The sequence below is a fragment of the Tachysurus fulvidraco genome, chromosome 13, assembly GCF_022655615.1.
Source record: "Tachysurus fulvidraco isolate hzauxx_2018 chromosome 13, HZAU_PFXX_2.0, whole genome shotgun sequence".
Lineage (NCBI taxonomy): Eukaryota > Metazoa > Chordata > Actinopteri > Siluriformes > Bagridae > Tachysurus > Tachysurus fulvidraco.
In genome coordinates this window covers 3,205,244-3,224,394 of record NC_062530.1, presented here as the reverse complement: position 1 = coordinate 3,224,394, position 19,151 = coordinate 3,205,244, and the positions used below count along the sequence as shown (strand labels likewise).

General features: G+C 47.4%; 1 protein-coding gene across 1 annotated transcript in view; it reads right to left on the bottom strand.

Annotated features, from left to right (window-relative positions):
- Positions 1–19,151, bottom strand: part of glg1b (golgi glycoprotein 1b) — a 41,643-nt gene that overhangs the window by 6,355 nt on the left and 16,137 nt on the right. Inside the window, exons 2-22 of the mRNA XM_027159294.2 lie at positions 18,798–18,827; positions 18,535–18,621; positions 18,163–18,378; positions 17,569–17,772; positions 16,746–16,817; positions 16,333–16,519; positions 15,173–15,387; positions 14,758–14,879; positions 14,464–14,565; positions 11,779–11,932; positions 11,280–11,417; positions 8,678–8,764; positions 8,053–8,115; positions 7,586–7,699; positions 6,648–6,736; positions 5,860–5,977; positions 4,728–4,820; positions 3,625–3,762; positions 3,356–3,479; positions 2,491–2,633; positions 1,460–1,561 (exon numbers count right to left, since the gene is read on the bottom strand). Coding sequence (XP_027015095.2) covers positions 1,460–1,561; positions 2,491–2,633; positions 3,356–3,479; positions 3,625–3,762; positions 4,728–4,820; positions 5,860–5,977; positions 6,648–6,736; positions 7,586–7,699; positions 8,053–8,115; positions 8,678–8,764; positions 11,280–11,417; positions 11,779–11,932; positions 14,464–14,565; positions 14,758–14,879; positions 15,173–15,387; positions 16,333–16,519; positions 16,746–16,817; positions 17,569–17,772; positions 18,163–18,378; positions 18,535–18,621; positions 18,798–18,827 — 2,598 coding nt within the window. The remainder of the gene's footprint in view (positions 1–1,459; positions 1,562–2,490; positions 2,634–3,355; positions 3,480–3,624; positions 3,763–4,727; positions 4,821–5,859; positions 5,978–6,647; positions 6,737–7,585; positions 7,700–8,052; positions 8,116–8,677; positions 8,765–11,279; positions 11,418–11,778; positions 11,933–14,463; positions 14,566–14,757; positions 14,880–15,172; positions 15,388–16,332; positions 16,520–16,745; positions 16,818–17,568; positions 17,773–18,162; positions 18,379–18,534; positions 18,622–18,797; positions 18,828–19,151) is intronic.

Genomic DNA, 19,151 nt, shown 5'->3' with positions numbered 1-19,151 from the left:
ATCTCTCAGACAAATCCCAGTGTAAGATGTTATTACAGAAACATCCGGAGGAGCGGGAATGCAAAGGAAAGGTGTAGAAGACGGTAGTGAGAGCAGCTCTGCTGGACGGGTTAGAGACTGTAGCAGTGAGAAAAAGACATGAGGCAGAGATGGAGGTAGCAGAGATGAGGATGTTGTGGTTGTATTTAGGAGTGACGAGGATGGACAGGATTAGGGACGAGGACATCAGACGGACGGCTCAGGTTGTCTGTTTTGGGGACAAGGACAGAGAGACTAGATTGAGATGGTTGGGACATGTACAGAGGAGGGAGATGGTTATATTGGTAGAAGGATGTTGGAGATGGAGCTGCAGGTAAGAGGTCAAGAGGAAGGACAGAGAGGAGATATACAGTATGGATGTGTTAAACGAGGACATGAAGGTGTAGAGGATGATGAGGATAGAGTTAGGTGGAAACTGATGATTCGCTGTGGCGAGCCCTAGTGGGAAAAGACGCGACTAGAAGAAGATCTTCACCTTTTACCCGAACCTGACGTGCATAATTTTTTTTTTTAAGAAAGACCCGACCCGAGACAAACCCGGAAAAAATTAGACCCGGGTCCGATCCGACCCGAATGTTGTGTAACTCTACACTAAAGTAACCGCTACAGCGTGGATTCAAAATTGATTGACAGGTCTGTTTCAACGAAAATGAGCTTACCGCCAGTCACACGATGTCACAAGTGGCCTTGGCAAACAGAGCAGAGGTTGGAAAAGGACTCGAGTCGAGGCACACACATGAGATACAGTAGTTCGGGTCTTCTCGGGTCCGTTCGTTAAAAACACATTCATTTTAAATTACCCGAGACCCGATGCAGCTATTATTATACCGACCCGTGTTGAGGCACACATGAAACTATTAGACTCGAACCCGCTCGGGTCTCGGGTCGGACCTCGGGTTTTCGGATCTAAGTGGACACGTGAAGACCTGTAGAAGGAGGCACAGTGTTTTCCGTAAACACCGCCGGCCGAGCGAGAATCGTGAAAGTCTGGCTTCTTATTCTGTCACATTTTCTCCACGATGGAAAACTAAGTGTTAATGTGATCCGTAAACACAGCAGCGCACAGCGGCGCTTTAACAGGCGGTCGGTGAGCTGTTGTAGGACGACCGGAGAGTCGCTCGAGACGTCTAAACGGCCCTGAATGTCTCCTCGTTACTTTCACTCAGGTGGATCTCTTCATGGCAGCAGGAAGCTCGTTAACACACTTCACACCCGAGGTGATAAGTGGCTTTGTCCATCACGATTAAGCTATATTTATTATAACCAGCCGGTGTGAGGACGCGTGTGCACCAGCCTCCGTCTCTAATGAACAGGTCCTTATGTGAGACGGTCTGGCTTTACAGCTCAGGGGTAATGTACATGTCTCTCTCTCTCTCTCTCTCTCTCTCTCTCTCTCTCTCTCTCTCTCTCTCTCTCTCACCTCCTTTCTGCAGTGAAGCTGAAGCTGAGGATCCAGTCTGTAATCAAGCGCTGACTCCTGAAGGATCACACTGATCTGATCCTCACAGTCTGAAGACAGACGCTGGTGAAGAACACACTCAAGATTTAAAGCATCAAAAATCTATAAACAGAAATTCTTAAAGTAAAAGTTGTTGTTATGCGCCCCCCCCCCCCACACACACACACACACACACATATACACACACACACACACATACACACATATACACACACACACACATATACACACACACACACACACACACACACATATACACACACACATACACACACACATATACACACACATGTACACACACATACACACATACATGAACACACACACACACACACACACACACATACACACACACACACACACACACACACACATTTACACACACACTCTCTTGTTAATTCACAAACACACACATTCATTCCTATTTATTTACACACACACGCTTGTTAATTCACTATGCACACACACGTTTATTAATTTTTATATACACACACACGCCTTATATACACACACACGACTATTTATTTATACACACACACTTGTTAATTCACATACACACACACACACACACCTATTTATTCACACGCACACACACACACACACACACACACACACACACACACACACACACACACACACACACACACACACACACACAAGCTTGTTAATTCACATACACACACTCGCTTTTTCATTTACACACACTTACTCAAACACACACTTGCTCACTCACTGTCACCCAAACACACAGACTTCCACTCACACGCGCACACACACTCACACTCTCTTGCTCACACACTCACACATTTACTTACTCAAACACACACTTCATCACTCTCTCACTCAAACACTCACTCACACGAATGCTCACCACACACACACACACACACACACACACACACACTTCCACACACACTCACTCACACACACCAATTCATGAAAAAAAAACTATACACAGCAATTCTTAAAAATTCAGAGTCTCTATTCAGTACCTGGTCGGCATACTTCAGCTTGAGACAGGAGATGACCTGACCCTCCAGTTCGCTGTCATCCGTGGCCTTGTTCAGGATGCTCTGACAAAATTTGGGAATATCTGCTTTACAGGCCTTCCGCAGCACGGGATTAAGCCTGAAGTCTAAAGACCAAGACAGAAAAAACACTAAAGTCAATAACATCCACACCAGAGCAGTGCATTCAGCCATTCATTCATTTTCTACCGCTTGTCCGAACTTCTCGGGTCACGGGGAGCCTGTGCCTGTGCATCTCAGGCATCATCGGGCATCGAGGCAGGATACACCCTGGACGGAGTGCCAACCCATCACAGGGCACACACACACTCTCATTCACTCACACACACTCACAGACTACGGACAATTTTCCAGAGATGCCAATCAACCTACCATGCATGTCTTTGGACCGGGGGAGGAAACCAGAGTGCCCGGAGGAAACCCCCGAGGCACGGGGTAGAACATGCAAACTCCACACACACAAGACGGAGGCGGGAATCGAACCCCTGACCCTGGAGGTGTGAGGCGAACGTGCTAACCACTAAGCCCCCCTGAGCAGTGCAGTTAATATTAAAATAAATAAAAACCTTCTTAATCTCATTATTTAAAGAGAAGACTCCCATCGAGCCACTATTACGTCATCGCCCTTTTCAGACCGCATGAGTTTACCGTCTGTATAGACTTATTAACATCTCAACATGAGATACGTCCAGAAGCGTCAGTGACGGTTATTATACCGTTATAACCTGTAGCTGATGTTATAACAGCTCCTTTAATCACCCTCGTGGGATCTCTTTATTTAGTTTGTGTTTGTTTGTTTAGTTTTGTGTTTACTAAGCTGTCGTCTCACCTGTGCTCTGAGTGATCTGCCTCTTGGTGATCATCTGCTTACATTTGGGGTCCATCAGCTCACTGTTCTTGTTCTGTTTCAGACACTGCAGCATGTTCTTGGCATCCGACTCGGTACAAAAACGCTGACACGGGGAAGAGAGGTGGAGAGTAAGATTAGGGGGAAACTAAGGCTTGTTTCGGGCTTTAAACTCTTCGATTCTTTAATAGAGTACGTAATGTTTAACGCAGCCGATACACAAGGCAGGATAAACTGTAGGATTCTCGAACCTTGATCATCTGCTTGCACACTCTCATCAGCTGGTAGTCCAGCTCAGGGTCCATCATCTCCACCTCCTGGAGCTTAAACACTTTCTGATGGCACGTGTGAGACAGCAGCTGTTTATTATCCTTTAAACACTCAGTGACCTGAAAAAAGGAAACGCAACAAAGAGCTTCAATCTTTCGTTTGTGCTCATTAGCAGCTTTACCTGGGCGGAGTGGAGGTGGATCTACAGGTGGTGTATAGACGCTGGATGGGACACCAGTCGGGTTACCACACACCTTCGTTACCACACGCCTTCGTTACCACACACCTTCGTTACCACACACCTTCGTTACCACACACCTTTACCACACACCTTTACCACACACGTTCATTCAGACTTCAGAGATACAAGTAGGTAAGTAAGGAGACTGGAGAACCCAGAAGAACACACACACACACTCTCGCTCACACATTCGCGCACACACAATTGCTCGCTCACACACTCGCTCACTCTCACACACACTCACACACTCGCACACACACTCACACACTCGCTCGCTCACACACTCGCACACACACTCGCTTGATCACACACTTGCACACACACACACACACTCACACACACACACTCGCTCACACACTCACACACACACTCGGTCACACACACTCGCTCACACACTCACACACACACACACTCGCACACACACACTCGCGCACACACTCGCGCACACACACTCGCACACACACACACACACTCGCACACACACTCGCACACACACTCGCACACACACTCGCACACACACACACACGCACTCGCTCACACACTCGCTCGCTCACACACACACTATGAAAGCTTCTTGCAGGCATAAATGGAGGACTCTGGAGGACCCAGAGGAAACCACATGTGAGCATCACTACCTGCAGTGTCTAAACATGCGTTCTAGAAAGACATAAAAACTAAATGAACTGATGCCTGGGTTTCGTTTGTTTTTAGTCTCTGATGCACGCAGCACGTTTCCGGTGCACGTGTGTTAAATGCAGTACGTTATATCTGATTTCTGTACATGAACAAATACCTTAAAGTGACAGTAGGACATGTAGATGAATACTGCGTGCGATCGCTTACCTGAGCGTTGCCGAATGAAACAGAAGAGCAAAACCTCTCGATATCCTTCTTACACGCGCTGTGCAGCTCGGGCTCCAGACGAACGTCCTCAGACTGAAAGGTACATAAAAGAAAGGACACGACTCCTTTACCTGGGGCTGTGGGGTGGCGTTATTCTCTCTAATCTGGAGTAAACAAGCAGGAGGTTAAAGTGAGCTAGAACAACACAGCGAGACCTAATTCATCGAGATTCAGCTTCGGCGCAGGACTCGAACCCTTTAGCGTCGTCAGTGTGCTGTGCATGAGACCGTCACTTGCAGCTCGAACGACAATAAGCTTCTGTGCTCAGACATCCAAAGAGTTGATGTCTCTCTGTATATCGTGCCATCGCTCGGCTCAGGCGAGAGACGAGACGTCCTTAACGCAGCTTATTGATCTCGGGATCCAGCCCAAGTTCTATTAAATGAATTGTTCAGTCAAACCTATTTGTTATTGAAGCTCTAAATCCATATTATCCATGCTTTCCGAAATGGGATTACTCTTTGAGTGGGAACGCTTGGCTAGAAGCGTAGTTGTGTCGGTGTGACGTTGGCAAATCCAGCATGAACCGGTCTGAACCTTCACACTGAGAGGGTTACAGCTGCAGCTTTATCGCTGCGTTTTGAGACCGCAGAGACACCGTATAGAATTAAAACCAGGCAGAGACACCCACAGAGACACCGTATAGAATTAAAACCAGGCAGAGACACCGTATAGAATTAAAACAAGGCAGAGACACCCACAGAGACACCGTATAGAATTAAAACAAGGCAGAGACACCCACAGAGACACCGTATAGAATTAAAACCAGGCAGAGACACCCACAGAGACACCATATAGAATTAAATCAAGGCAGAGACACCCACAGAGACACCGTATAGAATTAAAGCAAGGCAGAGACACCCACAGAAACACTGTATAGAATTAAAGCAAGGCAGAGACACCCACAGAAACACTGTATAGAATTAAAACAAGGCAGAGACACCCACAGAAACACTGTATAGAATTAAAGCAAGGCAGAGACACCCACAGAGACACTGTATAGAATTAAAACAAAGCAGACACCCACAGAGACACCGTATAGACGTATTATATTGAAGTGCACATTACTCACCATTTCCAGCTCTTCCACTCTCAGCTGTTTGCGACACTTCAGGGACACGCGCTGCTCCTTCACGTCCTGTAGAGTGTCGTTCCTCACCGTGGTGCTCAAACAGATCACTACATCACCTCTGGAGTAAAAAGTAAGGAGCAGAAGGTGAAACAATCAGACGGCATGCAGAGAAAGGAGATAATGAAGGCACACGACGTTATACAATCGTGCAGAGACCATTATTCATTCATTCATTCATTCATTCATTTTCTACCGCTTATCCGAACTTCTCGGGCATCAAGGCAGGATACACCCTGGACGGAGTGCCAACCCATCACAGGGCACACACACACTCTCATTCACACACACACTCACACACTACGGACAATTTTCCAGAGATGCCAATCAACCTACCATGCATGTCTTCGGACCGGGGGAGGAAACCGGAGTACCCGGAGGAAACCCCCGAGGCACGGGGAGAACATGCAAACTCCACACACACGAGGCGGAGGTGGGAATCGAACCCCCAACCCTGGAGGTGTGAGGTGAACGTGCTAACCACTAAGCCACCGTGCCCCCGCTCAGACCATTAGACTGACATAATTAATAACACAGCTAATTAACTAATATTAAAATGATATTCCTAATCATCTCATTTTTCACATGTACACGACTGACGGTGTGATGATGCGCCATTAAACCCGACCACATCCACAAAAACACGTAGTACGACCAACGCTGTGGTTTTCAGCTGTCCTTCCAACATCAGCATCATTTAGAGAGAAAACAACAGCGTGACAGAAACCTACTTCTTTTTAATGTTGGGACACAGTTTGAGGACGTCCTCTTTGCAGGCCATCTTGAACTTATAGGAGAAGCGAAAGTCCTTCATCTGAATCTGAGAACAATATACAGGAAGAAACAGTTAAATGTGGGAGAAAAAAATATGTTTTATATATTATATGATATGATTGTATATTATATTACTGTATATTATTATACATTATAACTATATAATAATAATAATAATAATAATAATAATAATAATAATAATAATAATAATTGTTGTTGTTGTTGTTTGATTTATTTATTTATTTGTTTGTTTGTTTGTCACATTACAAAATACAGTTTCTCATCCTGGAGCCTCTCCATAAAGCTTTTCCAAATTCAATTCCAAGCTTCCAAACACCCCCCCCCACACACACACACACACTCGCACACACACTCTCACACACACACACACTCTCACACACACACACTCTCTCTCACACACACACACTCTCTCACACACACACACTCTCACACACACACACTCTCGCACTCACACTCTCGCACTCACACACACACACACACACACACACACACACACACACACACACACACACACACACACCAACCCCCCTTCTCCCCCTGACATCCGATCCACGATTGTTTCCTGGGTATCAGATAACACAAAAAGCGTCCATTAAAAAGACCGATGTTCTAGCAAAGCAAGCGTTTAATGCATTTCCTGTAAGACTTGATATTTCATGAGCAACGTTCCTATAGTCCATCACAGCCTTCTTCTTTTGGGAAATCTAAAAAAAAAAAAAAACTTGCACAACCGATTAATAAACTGATCTTGTTTCTGCCTACACGCTTCCTCCGGTCTACTGTCGGACGACACGGTATGTTTTCAGCTCTCTCCGGAGCGTCACTGAAACAACCTGTCGATTACGGAAACCTTTACTCCGCGTGTACGGCTTACCAGCTGGAAGTGCGTCACTCCGACGGCGCACTTATCGCTCATCTCCTTCTGATGTTTGTTCTGCACCAGGCACTCCATCAGATCCCCCGTGTCTAGCTGATTATCAGCCACGTCCTACGAGGGGGAAAGCAGCGACAGGATGATCTGAATAAACTTCAGTTCAATTCAATTAGTTCCTCGTGTCTTAGCGGCGATCTCACGGACGGTGGCCGCTGACTGGGTTTAAACTACAAACTATTGTGATTTTTTTTCTATAATCAGAGCAGAACTCTGTGACTTAATTTTCCGACCAATCGGAAAATGAAGGGGAACCTGAAGGCGAGAGCTACACGGGGGCTTCGCTGTATCGTATGCTTACATTACGTGACTGATCGTCTCTTTCGTCTTGTGGGAACATTAAATAAACTATAAATCTGTCCTTTAGGACTCTGTAAGATTCTGTTTAAACCAACAGAAGCTACACTCACGTGGCAGTGGGTCTGGATGACGGGTTCGCACGCTCGGATTAACAGCGCTTCGATCTGGATGTCCTGTGAAGACGTAGAAATGAAAGAGTGAGAGAAATGACTTCAGAAAGATTTCAAGCAAGAATCATTATGTACTTTAAAAACACACACAAATAAATATATATATATATGGTTTCCTCTCCCGGTCCAAAGACATGCATGGTAGGTTGATTATGTCAGTCTAATGGTCTGAGCGGGGGCATGGTGGCATAGTGGTTAGCACGTTCGCCTCACATCTCCAGGGTTGGGGGTTCGATTCCCACCTCCCCCTTGTGTGTGTGGAGTTTGTATGTTCTCCCCGTGCCTCGGGGGTTTCCTCCGGGTACTCCGGTTTCCTCCCCCGGTCCAAAGACATGCATTGATTGATTGGTTGATTGGCATCTCTGGAAAATTGTCCGTAGTGTGTGAGTGAATGAGAGTGTGTGTGTGCCCTGTGATGGGTTGGCACTCCCTCCAGGGTGTATCCTGCCTCGATGCCCGATGACGCCTGAGATAGGCACAGGCTCCCCGTGACCCGAGAAGTTCGGATAAGCGGTAGAAAATGAATGAATGAATGAATATATATAAAATAAACATCTCCTCAAACCTCAGACTCGAGCTCGGTCAGGTTTCCCACCACGTCCCTGCAGTCTCCCATCAGATCATCCAGATGTTCTTGTAGACACTCCAGTTCCTGGAAAATAAAGCAGTGAGGAGATTGTTGGTAAAATATCTGTTCAGATTTTTTATTCCTGGAGTAAAAACATGAGCAACATTTCTTCAACATCTCTGACACCTCAAGCTGAATGTTGGTAGGATTTTACTGTAGCGTTTCCAGCAGCGACCTACATGAGAGAGACGGCTTACAATACGGATGCGAGGCTCGACGTGGAGGCTGTATGATTCCATCACCTACTTGTTGGTGAAGTTATCAATAATAATACGATTTTATTTACGATTTATCAGCACAGACACATATGCAGCTACCAGAGTGACCTGATTATTATTTTTGGCCGATGATCAGATTTTGTGACATTTCAAAAACAGGTTTCGAAGAGATCGTCTTGTCGAGCCGTTTCTGGTTTGTGTGTTTTCCTGTTCAAACAGATCTCAGCTTGCGCTGGTATAAATGAAAAGGAGCGCCTGGGAGCTTTGCCAAGATGGCTGCCAGGCGAACAGACTTTAACAGAACAACTTTGGTTTCTGGTCATCTGTTGACATTATATTTTTTTTGCAGTGAAATAAACAAGCAGTGTCTCAGTTCCTGGTAGGGCGAGACACGGAACCTACAACGTATGTGTTGTCTTTATAGTGTCTTAAGGTTGTCGTGTGTTGTTCTGTTACATACACGTGGGGAGGCGTGGCCCAATGGGGGAAGTCGTGTCCTAATGGGGGAAGTCGTGGCCTAATGGGGGAAGTCGTGGCCTAATGGGGGAAGTCGTGGCCTAATGGGGGAAGTCGTGGCCTAATGGGGGAAGTCGTGGCCTAATGGGGGAAGTCGTGGCCTAATGGGGGAAGTCGTGGCTTAATGGGGGAAGTCGTGGCCTAATGGGGGGGAGTCGTGTCCTAATGTGGGAAGTCGTGGCCTAAACGGGGAAGTCGTGGCCTAATGGGGGGGGGGGGGTCGTGTCCTAATGGGGGAGGGGGGAGTCGTGGCCTAATGGGGGAAGTCGTGGCCTAATGGGGGGGGGGGGGGGGGGTCGTGGCCTAATGGGGGAAGTCGTGGCCTAATGGGGGAAGGGGGAGTCGTGGCCTAATGGGGGAAGTCGTGGCCTAATGGGGAAAGTCGTGGCCTAATGGGGGGGGAGTCGTGTCCGAATGGGGGAAATAGTGCCCAAATGGGGGGGGGGCAGACGAGGGCAAAAGGGGGAGGGGGGAGTCGTGGACAAATGGGGGCAGGGGGCGTCGTGGCCTAATGGGGGAAGTCGTGGCCTAATGGGGGAAGTCGTGGCCTAATGGGGGGGAGTCGTGTCCTAATGGGGGAAGTCGTGGCCTAATGGGGGAAGTCGTGGCCTAATGGGGGGGAGTCGTGGCCTAATGGGGGGGGGGGAGTCGTGTCCTAATGGGGGAAGTCATGGCCTGATGGGGGAAGTCGTGGCCTAATGGGGAGGGAGTCGTGTCCTAATGGGGGAAGTCGTGGCCTAATGGGGGAAGTCGTGGCCTAATGGGGGAAGTCGTGGCCTAATGGGGGAAGTCGTGGCCTAAGGGGGGAAGTCGTGGCCTAATGGGGGAAGTCGTGGCCTAATGGGGGAAGTCATGGCCTGATGGGGGAAGTCGTGGCCTAATGCGGGAAGGGGGAGTCGTGGCCTAATGCGGGAAGTCGTGGCCTGATGGGGGAAGTCGTGGCCTAATGGGTGGGGGTCATGGCCTAATGGGGGAAGTCGTGGCCTAATGGGTGGGGGTCATGGCCTAATGGGGGAAGTCGTGGCCTAATGGGGGAGGGGGGGAATCGTGGCCTAATGGGTGGGGGTCATGGCCTAATGGGGGAAGTCGTGGCCTAATGGGGGAGGGGGGAGTCGTGTCCTAATGGGGGAAGTCGTGGCCTAATGGGGGAAGTCGTGGCCTAATGGGGGAGGGGGGAGTCGTGTCCTAATGGGGGAAGTCGTGGCCTAATGGGGGAAGTCGTGGCCTAATGGGGGAGGGGGGAGTCGTGTCCTAATGGGGGAAGTCGTGGCCTAATGGGGGAGGGGGGAGTCGTGTCCTAATGGGGGAAGTCGTGGCTTAATGGGGGAAGTCGTGGCCTAATGGGGGGGGGGAGTCGTGTCCTAATGGGGGAAGTCGTGGCCTAATGGTTAGAGAATTTGACTCCTAACCCTAAGGTTGTGGGTTCGAGTCTCGGGCTGGCAATACCACGAGTGAGGTGCCCTTGAGCAAGGCACCGAACCCCCCAACTGCTCCCTGGGCGCCACAGCATAAAAATGGCTGCCCACTGCTCCGGTTGTGTGTTCACGGTGTGTGTGTGTTCACTGCTGTGTGTGTGTGTGTGTGTGTGTGTGTGTGTGTGTGTGTGTGTGTGTGTGTGTGTGTGTGTGTGTGTGTGCACTTTGGATGGGTTACATGCAGAGAACAAATACTGAGTATGGGTCACCGTACTTAGCCGTACGTCATGTCACTTCACTACACTACATACAAGTTGCTCGATTCGAAACGTGCGAGCAGAGAGGTGAAAAAAACGTGTATCTGTGCACGTCGGTCTTTACATACGGTACCTGACCAGTATCCGTCTTCTCGCTGCACCACTTTCCCAGGTCCGTCATGCAGCGTTTCTGGAGTTCTGGGTCCAGCTTCACATCCAAAGCCCTCTGATGCAAGATCCTCTGGACTTCCACTTTACACTCCCTAGTGAGCTAGAAGAAAAAAAACAGTTCAGATGGTCTTTTAATCCGTATACAATACAGAAACAACGGTGTACAGAAATGGCATTTTGTCAAACAAACTGATCACTGAAGCAGTTTTCAATGCAGTAATATTGATTTTGCAGCTTTGGAGATTCGGATGTGTTCTGCTTATTAAAAAGATGGATTGTAGATTTTGTTTTTTTACTTATTACCGTTGTTTATTCTTATATATTTATTACACAAAATGCGTTTAGATATTCTTTAGAAACTGGCTGCTGAATTCGGAACAGAACGGCGTTACAGTTTTTACCCTGATACGTATACGTGAATACATACAGTAAGAGATGATGTAACCGTGTAGGGATTTTACCCGTCTGCCTTGTTCTTCTGTACGGTAAGCGTGACGATAGAGGCAGGAAAACACGGCGCCTGGGGGCATCATCTCGCTCGTCTCGTTCCAGCCGTGTGTGTGACAGAGCCGGGACGCGTCGTTCTGGCACTTCCGGTACAAAACAGGGTCGAGCCTATGTTGGAAGACTGAAATTATACACCGGAAAAAGGAAAAACGGGGCAATACTTTCTAAAAAAGACATGTTTCTAAATTCATTCATTCATCTTCTACCGCTTATCCGAACTTCTCGGGTCACGGGGAGCCTGTGCCTATCTCAGGCGTCATCGGGCATCGAGGCAGGATACACCCTGGACGGAGTGCCAACCCATCACAGGGCACACACACACTCTCATTCACTCACACACTACGGACAATTTTCCAGAGATGCCAATCAACCTACCATGCATGTCTTCGGACCGGGGGAGGAAACCCCCGAGGCACGGGGAGAACATGCAAACTCCACACACACAAGGAGGAGGTGGGATTATAGCCAGGAACTAATCACTAAGCGGTAAAAAGTAACGATCGCTGACATCCGGTCAGATTAGTTGCGTATCTGGACTTCTGTAGACAAGGAATTTCTTACCCTTCTTAACCCTAACCCTAAGTCTCGGACCTCGCTTCAGCCATCGACACACGACTTTCTCCTCTACAGACCAGCACGAGCTGCACATCACATCACCAGCTCACTCTCTCGAAGCAGAAGCAAACAAACACTTCAGCGCAGCAGGTGGAGTGGGCACTCGGCATCGATGGGCTGTTCATCAAACTGCCACTTCGAAGTATTTTAACCTAACAGTACTTCTGCCTAATGGACAGTGAGATGGTGTAGAGTGTAAAAGTGTCCCACTTCACGTTAAAACATAAGAGCGATGTTCTGATTGAGAGTCTCAACTTGTAAATGTCATGGCTCGAGCTGGAGTCGAACACAGCGCTCTGAGCATCGAGCATCATTTTAATTAAAGACTGTGAAAAGCTCGCCATCAAACTACTGAGCCCTGGGGTAGAATAAGCTCCAGGCTCCTACAAAGGCTTTCCACTAGATGTTGGAGCGTGGCTGTGTGGAGCTGTGTTCATTCAGGTACAAGAGCGTAAGAGAGATCGCAAACCAAAGGCTCGGTGAACAGTAGATGTTTCTTCCAAAGGTGTTCGGCGGGGGTTAGAGTCAAGTCTCTGTGCAGGACACATTCGAGATCTTCCACTCAAACCAACACCCACCATGTCATCGTGGAGCTCAGGGCTTTGTGCACAGCTTTACTGTCATCTCTTAGCTGCAGTGAAAACAGCGATTCTATACACTTGTGTGCTTCCAGTTTTGTGGCAACAGTTTGAAGAAGAACCAGATAAGAGGTCAGGGGTGCACATATTTTTAGCCATATGGTGTTTGTTCAGTTCTCTTTTGAATGCAAGGGAAAGAAAAGCCGGACCAGCAAACTGCTGAACAAGCAGCTACATGGTGTAGCAGCTGTAATATGTAACTACTCCATCCTGGATCCTGGTGCTACTAGTGAGATGATAAATAACCTCACAGACGAATTTTATAGAAAGTGGAAAAAACAGTGAAGTCTAAACATGGATGAAAGTCCAGGGTAAAAACACACAAAGTGCTGAGAGGACAATAGGCAGAGACACAAATGCCACATGTTTCCCTTTGTGGTGTGTCTCGTTGTCCATGAACACCTGAGTACAGTGCAGACTCTCGTGCAGACTCTCGTGCAGACTCTCGTGCAGACTCTCGTGCAGACTCTAGTGCAGACTCTCGTGCAGACTCTCGTGCAGACTCTCGTGCAGACTCTCGTGCAGACTCTTGTGCAGACGCTTGTGCAGACGCTTGTGCAGACGCTTGTGCAGACGCTTGTGCAGACTCTTGTGCAGACGCTTGTGCAGACTCTAGTGCAGACTCTTGTGCAGACGCTTGTGCAGACTCTTGTGCAGACGCTTGGGCAGACTCTTGGGCAGACTCTTGGGCAGACTCTAGTGCAGACTCTAGTGCAGACTCTAGTGCAGACTCTTGTGCAGACTCTTGTGCAGACTCTTGTGCAGACTCTAGTGCAGACTCTAGTGCAGACTCTAGTGCAGACTCTAGTGCAGACTCTTGTGCAGACTCTTGTGCAGACTCTAGTGCAGACTCTTGTGCAGACTCTTGTGCAGACTCTTGTGCAGACTCTTGTGCAGACTCTAGTGCAGACTCTAGTGCAGACTCTAGTGCAGACTCTAGTGCAGACTCTAGTGCACACTCTAGTGCAGACTCTAGTGCAGACTCTAGTGCAGACTCTTGTGCAGACGCTTGTTTAGACTCATTTCTTCCTTCTGTTTCTTAATTATTAAGCTCACGTAATTCACATTTGTTTCACCTTTTCTGTATTTCGTCACCAGATTTTGGGCTTTTTAAAATAACTCCTCAGAAAAACTCCTGCTGAAATGAACTACTGATAAATACAGTACACAGTCGTCCCCTGTTTCCTATTTGTAAACCTTATTATCTTATAAACTAGAGACATTTTGAGTAACTTTCCAACAGCTGCCATTTTTCTATTCCGTAATAATTACATTCTCAGACACATTTTGTACATTTCACTTCAGACTCTTCTCATATTTACAGGCTTTATGTTGCTAAAAACATCCTGTGTTGTTTATTGTATTAGAGTTCATTAGGTGACTCACTTCCAGTCTCTAGAGATAAAGTACTGCAGCTCCAGCAGCCTGTGCTCACAGTCATCTACCATCTTCTCTGTGTAGAGATGCTCCATTAGACACGAGAGGATCCTATACACACACACACACACACACACACACACACACGTCACAGGTCATGTCACTTACATCCATGATGTATTAACAATGAATGCTAACTGCAATGTGATAAAGGACACATATGCCACGTCGGACAGTTTGCCATTGATCCACTTTGGATTTTATTGTGTTTTATGTCACTTTGACAGAGAGAGCAGAACTCACATAGGATCTCCGCTGCGAATGTGTTTGCAAGCTGTCTGTATTACAGACTCGCACGCTTCATTGAGAGCCCGGTCAATGCGGTAATCAGCACCAGGGTCAGCAGACTGGATGAGTGCCTGGAGCTGCAGAAGACACACACACACACACACACACACACACACACACACACACACACACACAGAGAAAAATATTACCTTTTGTTACCACTTTCTTGAATAATTTAATCCACTTAAAATGAAAAAGATTTGATATATTTCTGTCCATCCACCGTTAAATGTGCTACATACATAAAATAAAATGGAGCTGAACAAATAATAAACGTGACAAAAGAAGGTCGTGTCAAATAAACGATTTAGAGATATTAAATCGCTAAAACTTCAGTATAAAGGGTGGGTTTCAGAGCCCGAGTGCTTACTGCGCTCTGGCAGTGGCTGTCCATCGGCCCCTTGTCTCCTCGGCCCACCCTCATGAGACAGTGCAGGGTTCTTCCTTTACGGTGCAGGCCGGAGCAGTGAGCCTCGATCTCACCCCGGCAGTGCAGCACGATCTCTGGGCTCAGGGAGAAATCCTCCATCAGCATGTGCCTGTAGTCCAGCATCTCGCCCTGACAGTCTCCACTCACTGTGCGTCCTGCAGACAAACACAAGGACAAAACACCGTGACCCAACCACAATAAGACTGAAGTCTAGGCCGAGTGAGTAAAGCTGAAGGCTGGAATGTTTCTCATGGAGGAATGTTTACTGTTATTAATGATGCAAAAGCTGCAGAGAACATTTAATAGTGCGAAAAATTCACTTTGAGGTTTGTTTTTGAGTTGACGCTCACACTCACTCTCACACACGCTCACACTCACACACTCACACTCACTCTCACACTCACTCTCACACACGCTCACACTCACACACTCACACACACACACACTCACTCACACACACACTCACTCTCACACACGCTCACACTCACACACTCACACTCACTCTCACACTCACTCTCACACACACACTCACTCTCACACACACACTCACTCTCACACACACTCACACTCACTCTCACACTCACTCTCACACACACTCACTCTCACACACACACTCACTCTCACACACACTCACACTCACTCTCACTCTCACACACACACTCACTCTCACACACACTCACACTCACACACTCACACTCACTCTCACACACACACTCACTCACACACACACTCACACACACACTCACACACACTCACTCTCACACACACACACTCACTCTCACACACGCTCACACTCACTCTCACACACGCTCACACACACTCTCACACACGCTCACACACACTCACTCACACACACACTCACTCTCACACACACTCACTCTCACACACACACACACACACTCACTCTCACACACGCTCACACTCACTCACACACACACTCACACACACTCACTCTCACACACACTCACTCTCACACACACTCACTCTCACTCTCACACACACTCACTCTCACTCTCACACACACTCACTCTCACACACACACTCACTCTCACTCTCACACACACTCACACTCACTCTCACACACACTCACACACACACACCTCTGTGCACTGCAGACTCCAGGCAAAGGAGCAAGTAGGACAGTCTGGCCTCTCGGGCGCGGGGCATGTTGGCGTCCAGGCTGCAGCGATATTTGCGGAGATCGGCCTTGCACGATTTTGCCAGAGAGTAACTGACCTTATAGTCCTGAGCGATCAGCTTCTGCCTAGTGGTCAGGGCGTTTCTGCACTGCGGACAGACGTGCTTATTTAGACGAGGCAGACAAACACACCACAATCTGTTGGCTATAAACATTCCTGTGGATTTTTCAGGCTGTGTGTGCAGCAGTTAGGCGGATCGCAGTTCCGCTACATAATGCTGTCTTACAATTTTAGAATCGCATTTGGATTGGCATGCAACGTCAATTCCGCTTCTGCTTCGATCGTACGGACAACGTGCTCGAACGACAGCCTACCTTCTCAGACATGGACTCCTCAAATTTGTGGTTAAAGAGACATTTGTAAACTCTGCCTTCTCCAACTTGGGTCTGCAACCATGTAAAGACAGGGTTATTATTAACAACATAGTCTTAAGTCATGAGAGAGAGAGGGGGGGGGGCAGAGAGAGAGGGAGAGAGAGAGAGGGACAGAGAGAGAGACAGAGAGAGAGATGGAGAGAGAGAGAGGGAGAGAGAGAGAGGGACAGAGAGAGCGGGGGACAGAGAGAGAGACAGAGAGAGAGATGGAGAGAGAGAGAGGGAGAGTGAGAGAGGGAGACAGAGAGAGATGGAGAGAGAGAGAAAGACAGGGAGAGATGGAGAGAGAGAGAGGTGGAGAGTGACAGAGAGAGAGAGAGAGAGAGAGAGAGAGAGAGAGAGAGAGAGAGAGAGAGAGACAGAGAGCAAGAGAGAGAGAGAGAGAGAGGGAGAGACTGATAAAATAGACGATCTAGACATATCTCGTCTCTATCTAACGATTCATCTATTTATTTACTACATCTAAGTCATCGAGCTTTCTTTCTAGGAGAGAGAGAGAGAGAGAGAGAGGGAGAGTCAAAGAGAGACAGAGAGAGAGAGAAAGACAGACAGACAGAAAGAGAGGGCAAGAGAGAGAGACAGAGAGAGAGAGAGAGACACACACAGACAGACAGAGAGCGAGAGAGAGAGAGAGACAGAGAGTGAGAGACAGAGAGAGAGACAGAGAGAGAGAGGGAGAGAGACAGAGAGAGAGAGAGAGAGAGAGAGAGAGAGAGAGAGACAGAGAGAGAGACAGAGAGAGAGAGAGAGAGAGAGAACGCACATTTTCACAGAATCGCTCTCGATCATCCCGACAGGAAAAGTAGAGGTATCGGTCCAAGTGGAAGTCGTCGGACGAGAGCTCGGCCACTCGCATGATGGCCTTCTTGCAGTCGTCTCGGATTTGGTGAACTTTGTCCTGCAGCTCTGCTTCTCGCACCAAAGCTTTTTCCAGACATGCGATGACCTCACCTTGTGAGTGCAAGTCCTGAGAAAGAAAAGGAACCCATTTACTGTACAGTAGGTGAGACTGCAGCTGGCCGTCTGAAGAAAGGGATAGGAGTAAAAAACAAGAGCCCTATTTGGTCAGGATTAGGTCTACGTAAGAGGTCGTAACTTCCTTACAAGACAGTCAATCCCAGCATATGCCCCAAGTATAATGCCTCCTGGTTGCCTAGCAACATACATTCAGCTTCATTTATACAATTCTCATTAATATGTTCCCTCCTAAAGACTAGTTATAAGAACTAGATGATCGAGGGACGTGACATTAGAGTCGGTCATTGAGATGGATCTGAGTCGGGACATTACTGTAGGTGTGCAGGAACACACACACAAACACACACACACACACACACACACACACACACACACTCACTTTCTCCCCAGTGGTGATGCTTCCACAGTGCAGCGTGTTGATATCGTCTCGACACTTGTCCATGAATCCACATATGAGCCGATAGTCACTGAAGATGATGCTGGTCATCTTGGTGATGTACTGATTGCACTGGTACTCCGTGATGTTGCCGCGGTGATCCACCAGGCAGGACACTATATAACCTTTACCTCTCTCTTCAACTGCACATTCTTTAATCTGAACAGAGAAAAAAAAAGGTCTAATCTCACAGACTGTCTAATCACACAAAAGTGAAGGAAACAAAGATTTTCAGAAGGATTTAATGCAGCGGCGTAGCTCATTTTTAAATGTGATGAAAAGGGCAAAAATATACGAGTCACAAAAAGTACTGACCTCTGATATTGTACTTTTACACACTTCAGCTGCTACCGACTCAAACTTGGGATCGGTGGTCAGGTTCAGTTTATAGTTCCAAAGCAACTGTAGAAGAAAAAAGCAACCCCAGCTCTTATACATCTATTATATAATCTATTAGATAATTATTTAAATAATTTTTTTTTACTTTTTTTGCCTCGTAAAAAGAAAGATCTGGCAACCTCGGAGATGAAATAAAGAAATAAAGCTGTTATTATACGTGAGAGTCTTGGAGGACTTACGTGGTTGCAGTCGGACGCGATCTCCGTTTCCTGTAACGGAAAAAGAAAAGAAAAGATGGAGTTCAGATGGTGCCAAATCTCAACAGCTTGGCAGAAGCACAGAGTAAAAAGACACCCGCTTGAATTTGGCAGGTGCTTCGATCCAAAGTGACTTGAACATGCACCAGATTAAACTCCTAATATAAGCTGGGAAAGGAAGGGACGGTTATACAAAGCAGCTTTACACGAGTCCAGGTGATGAGATAGATCTCTAGTGAGCAAAACTGATGAGAAACGAATAACTAAATGAGGAAGAAACCTGTACAATGGAACCTGTGCCTTTCTGGGTGACGCTGAATAAGTCACTACGCTACA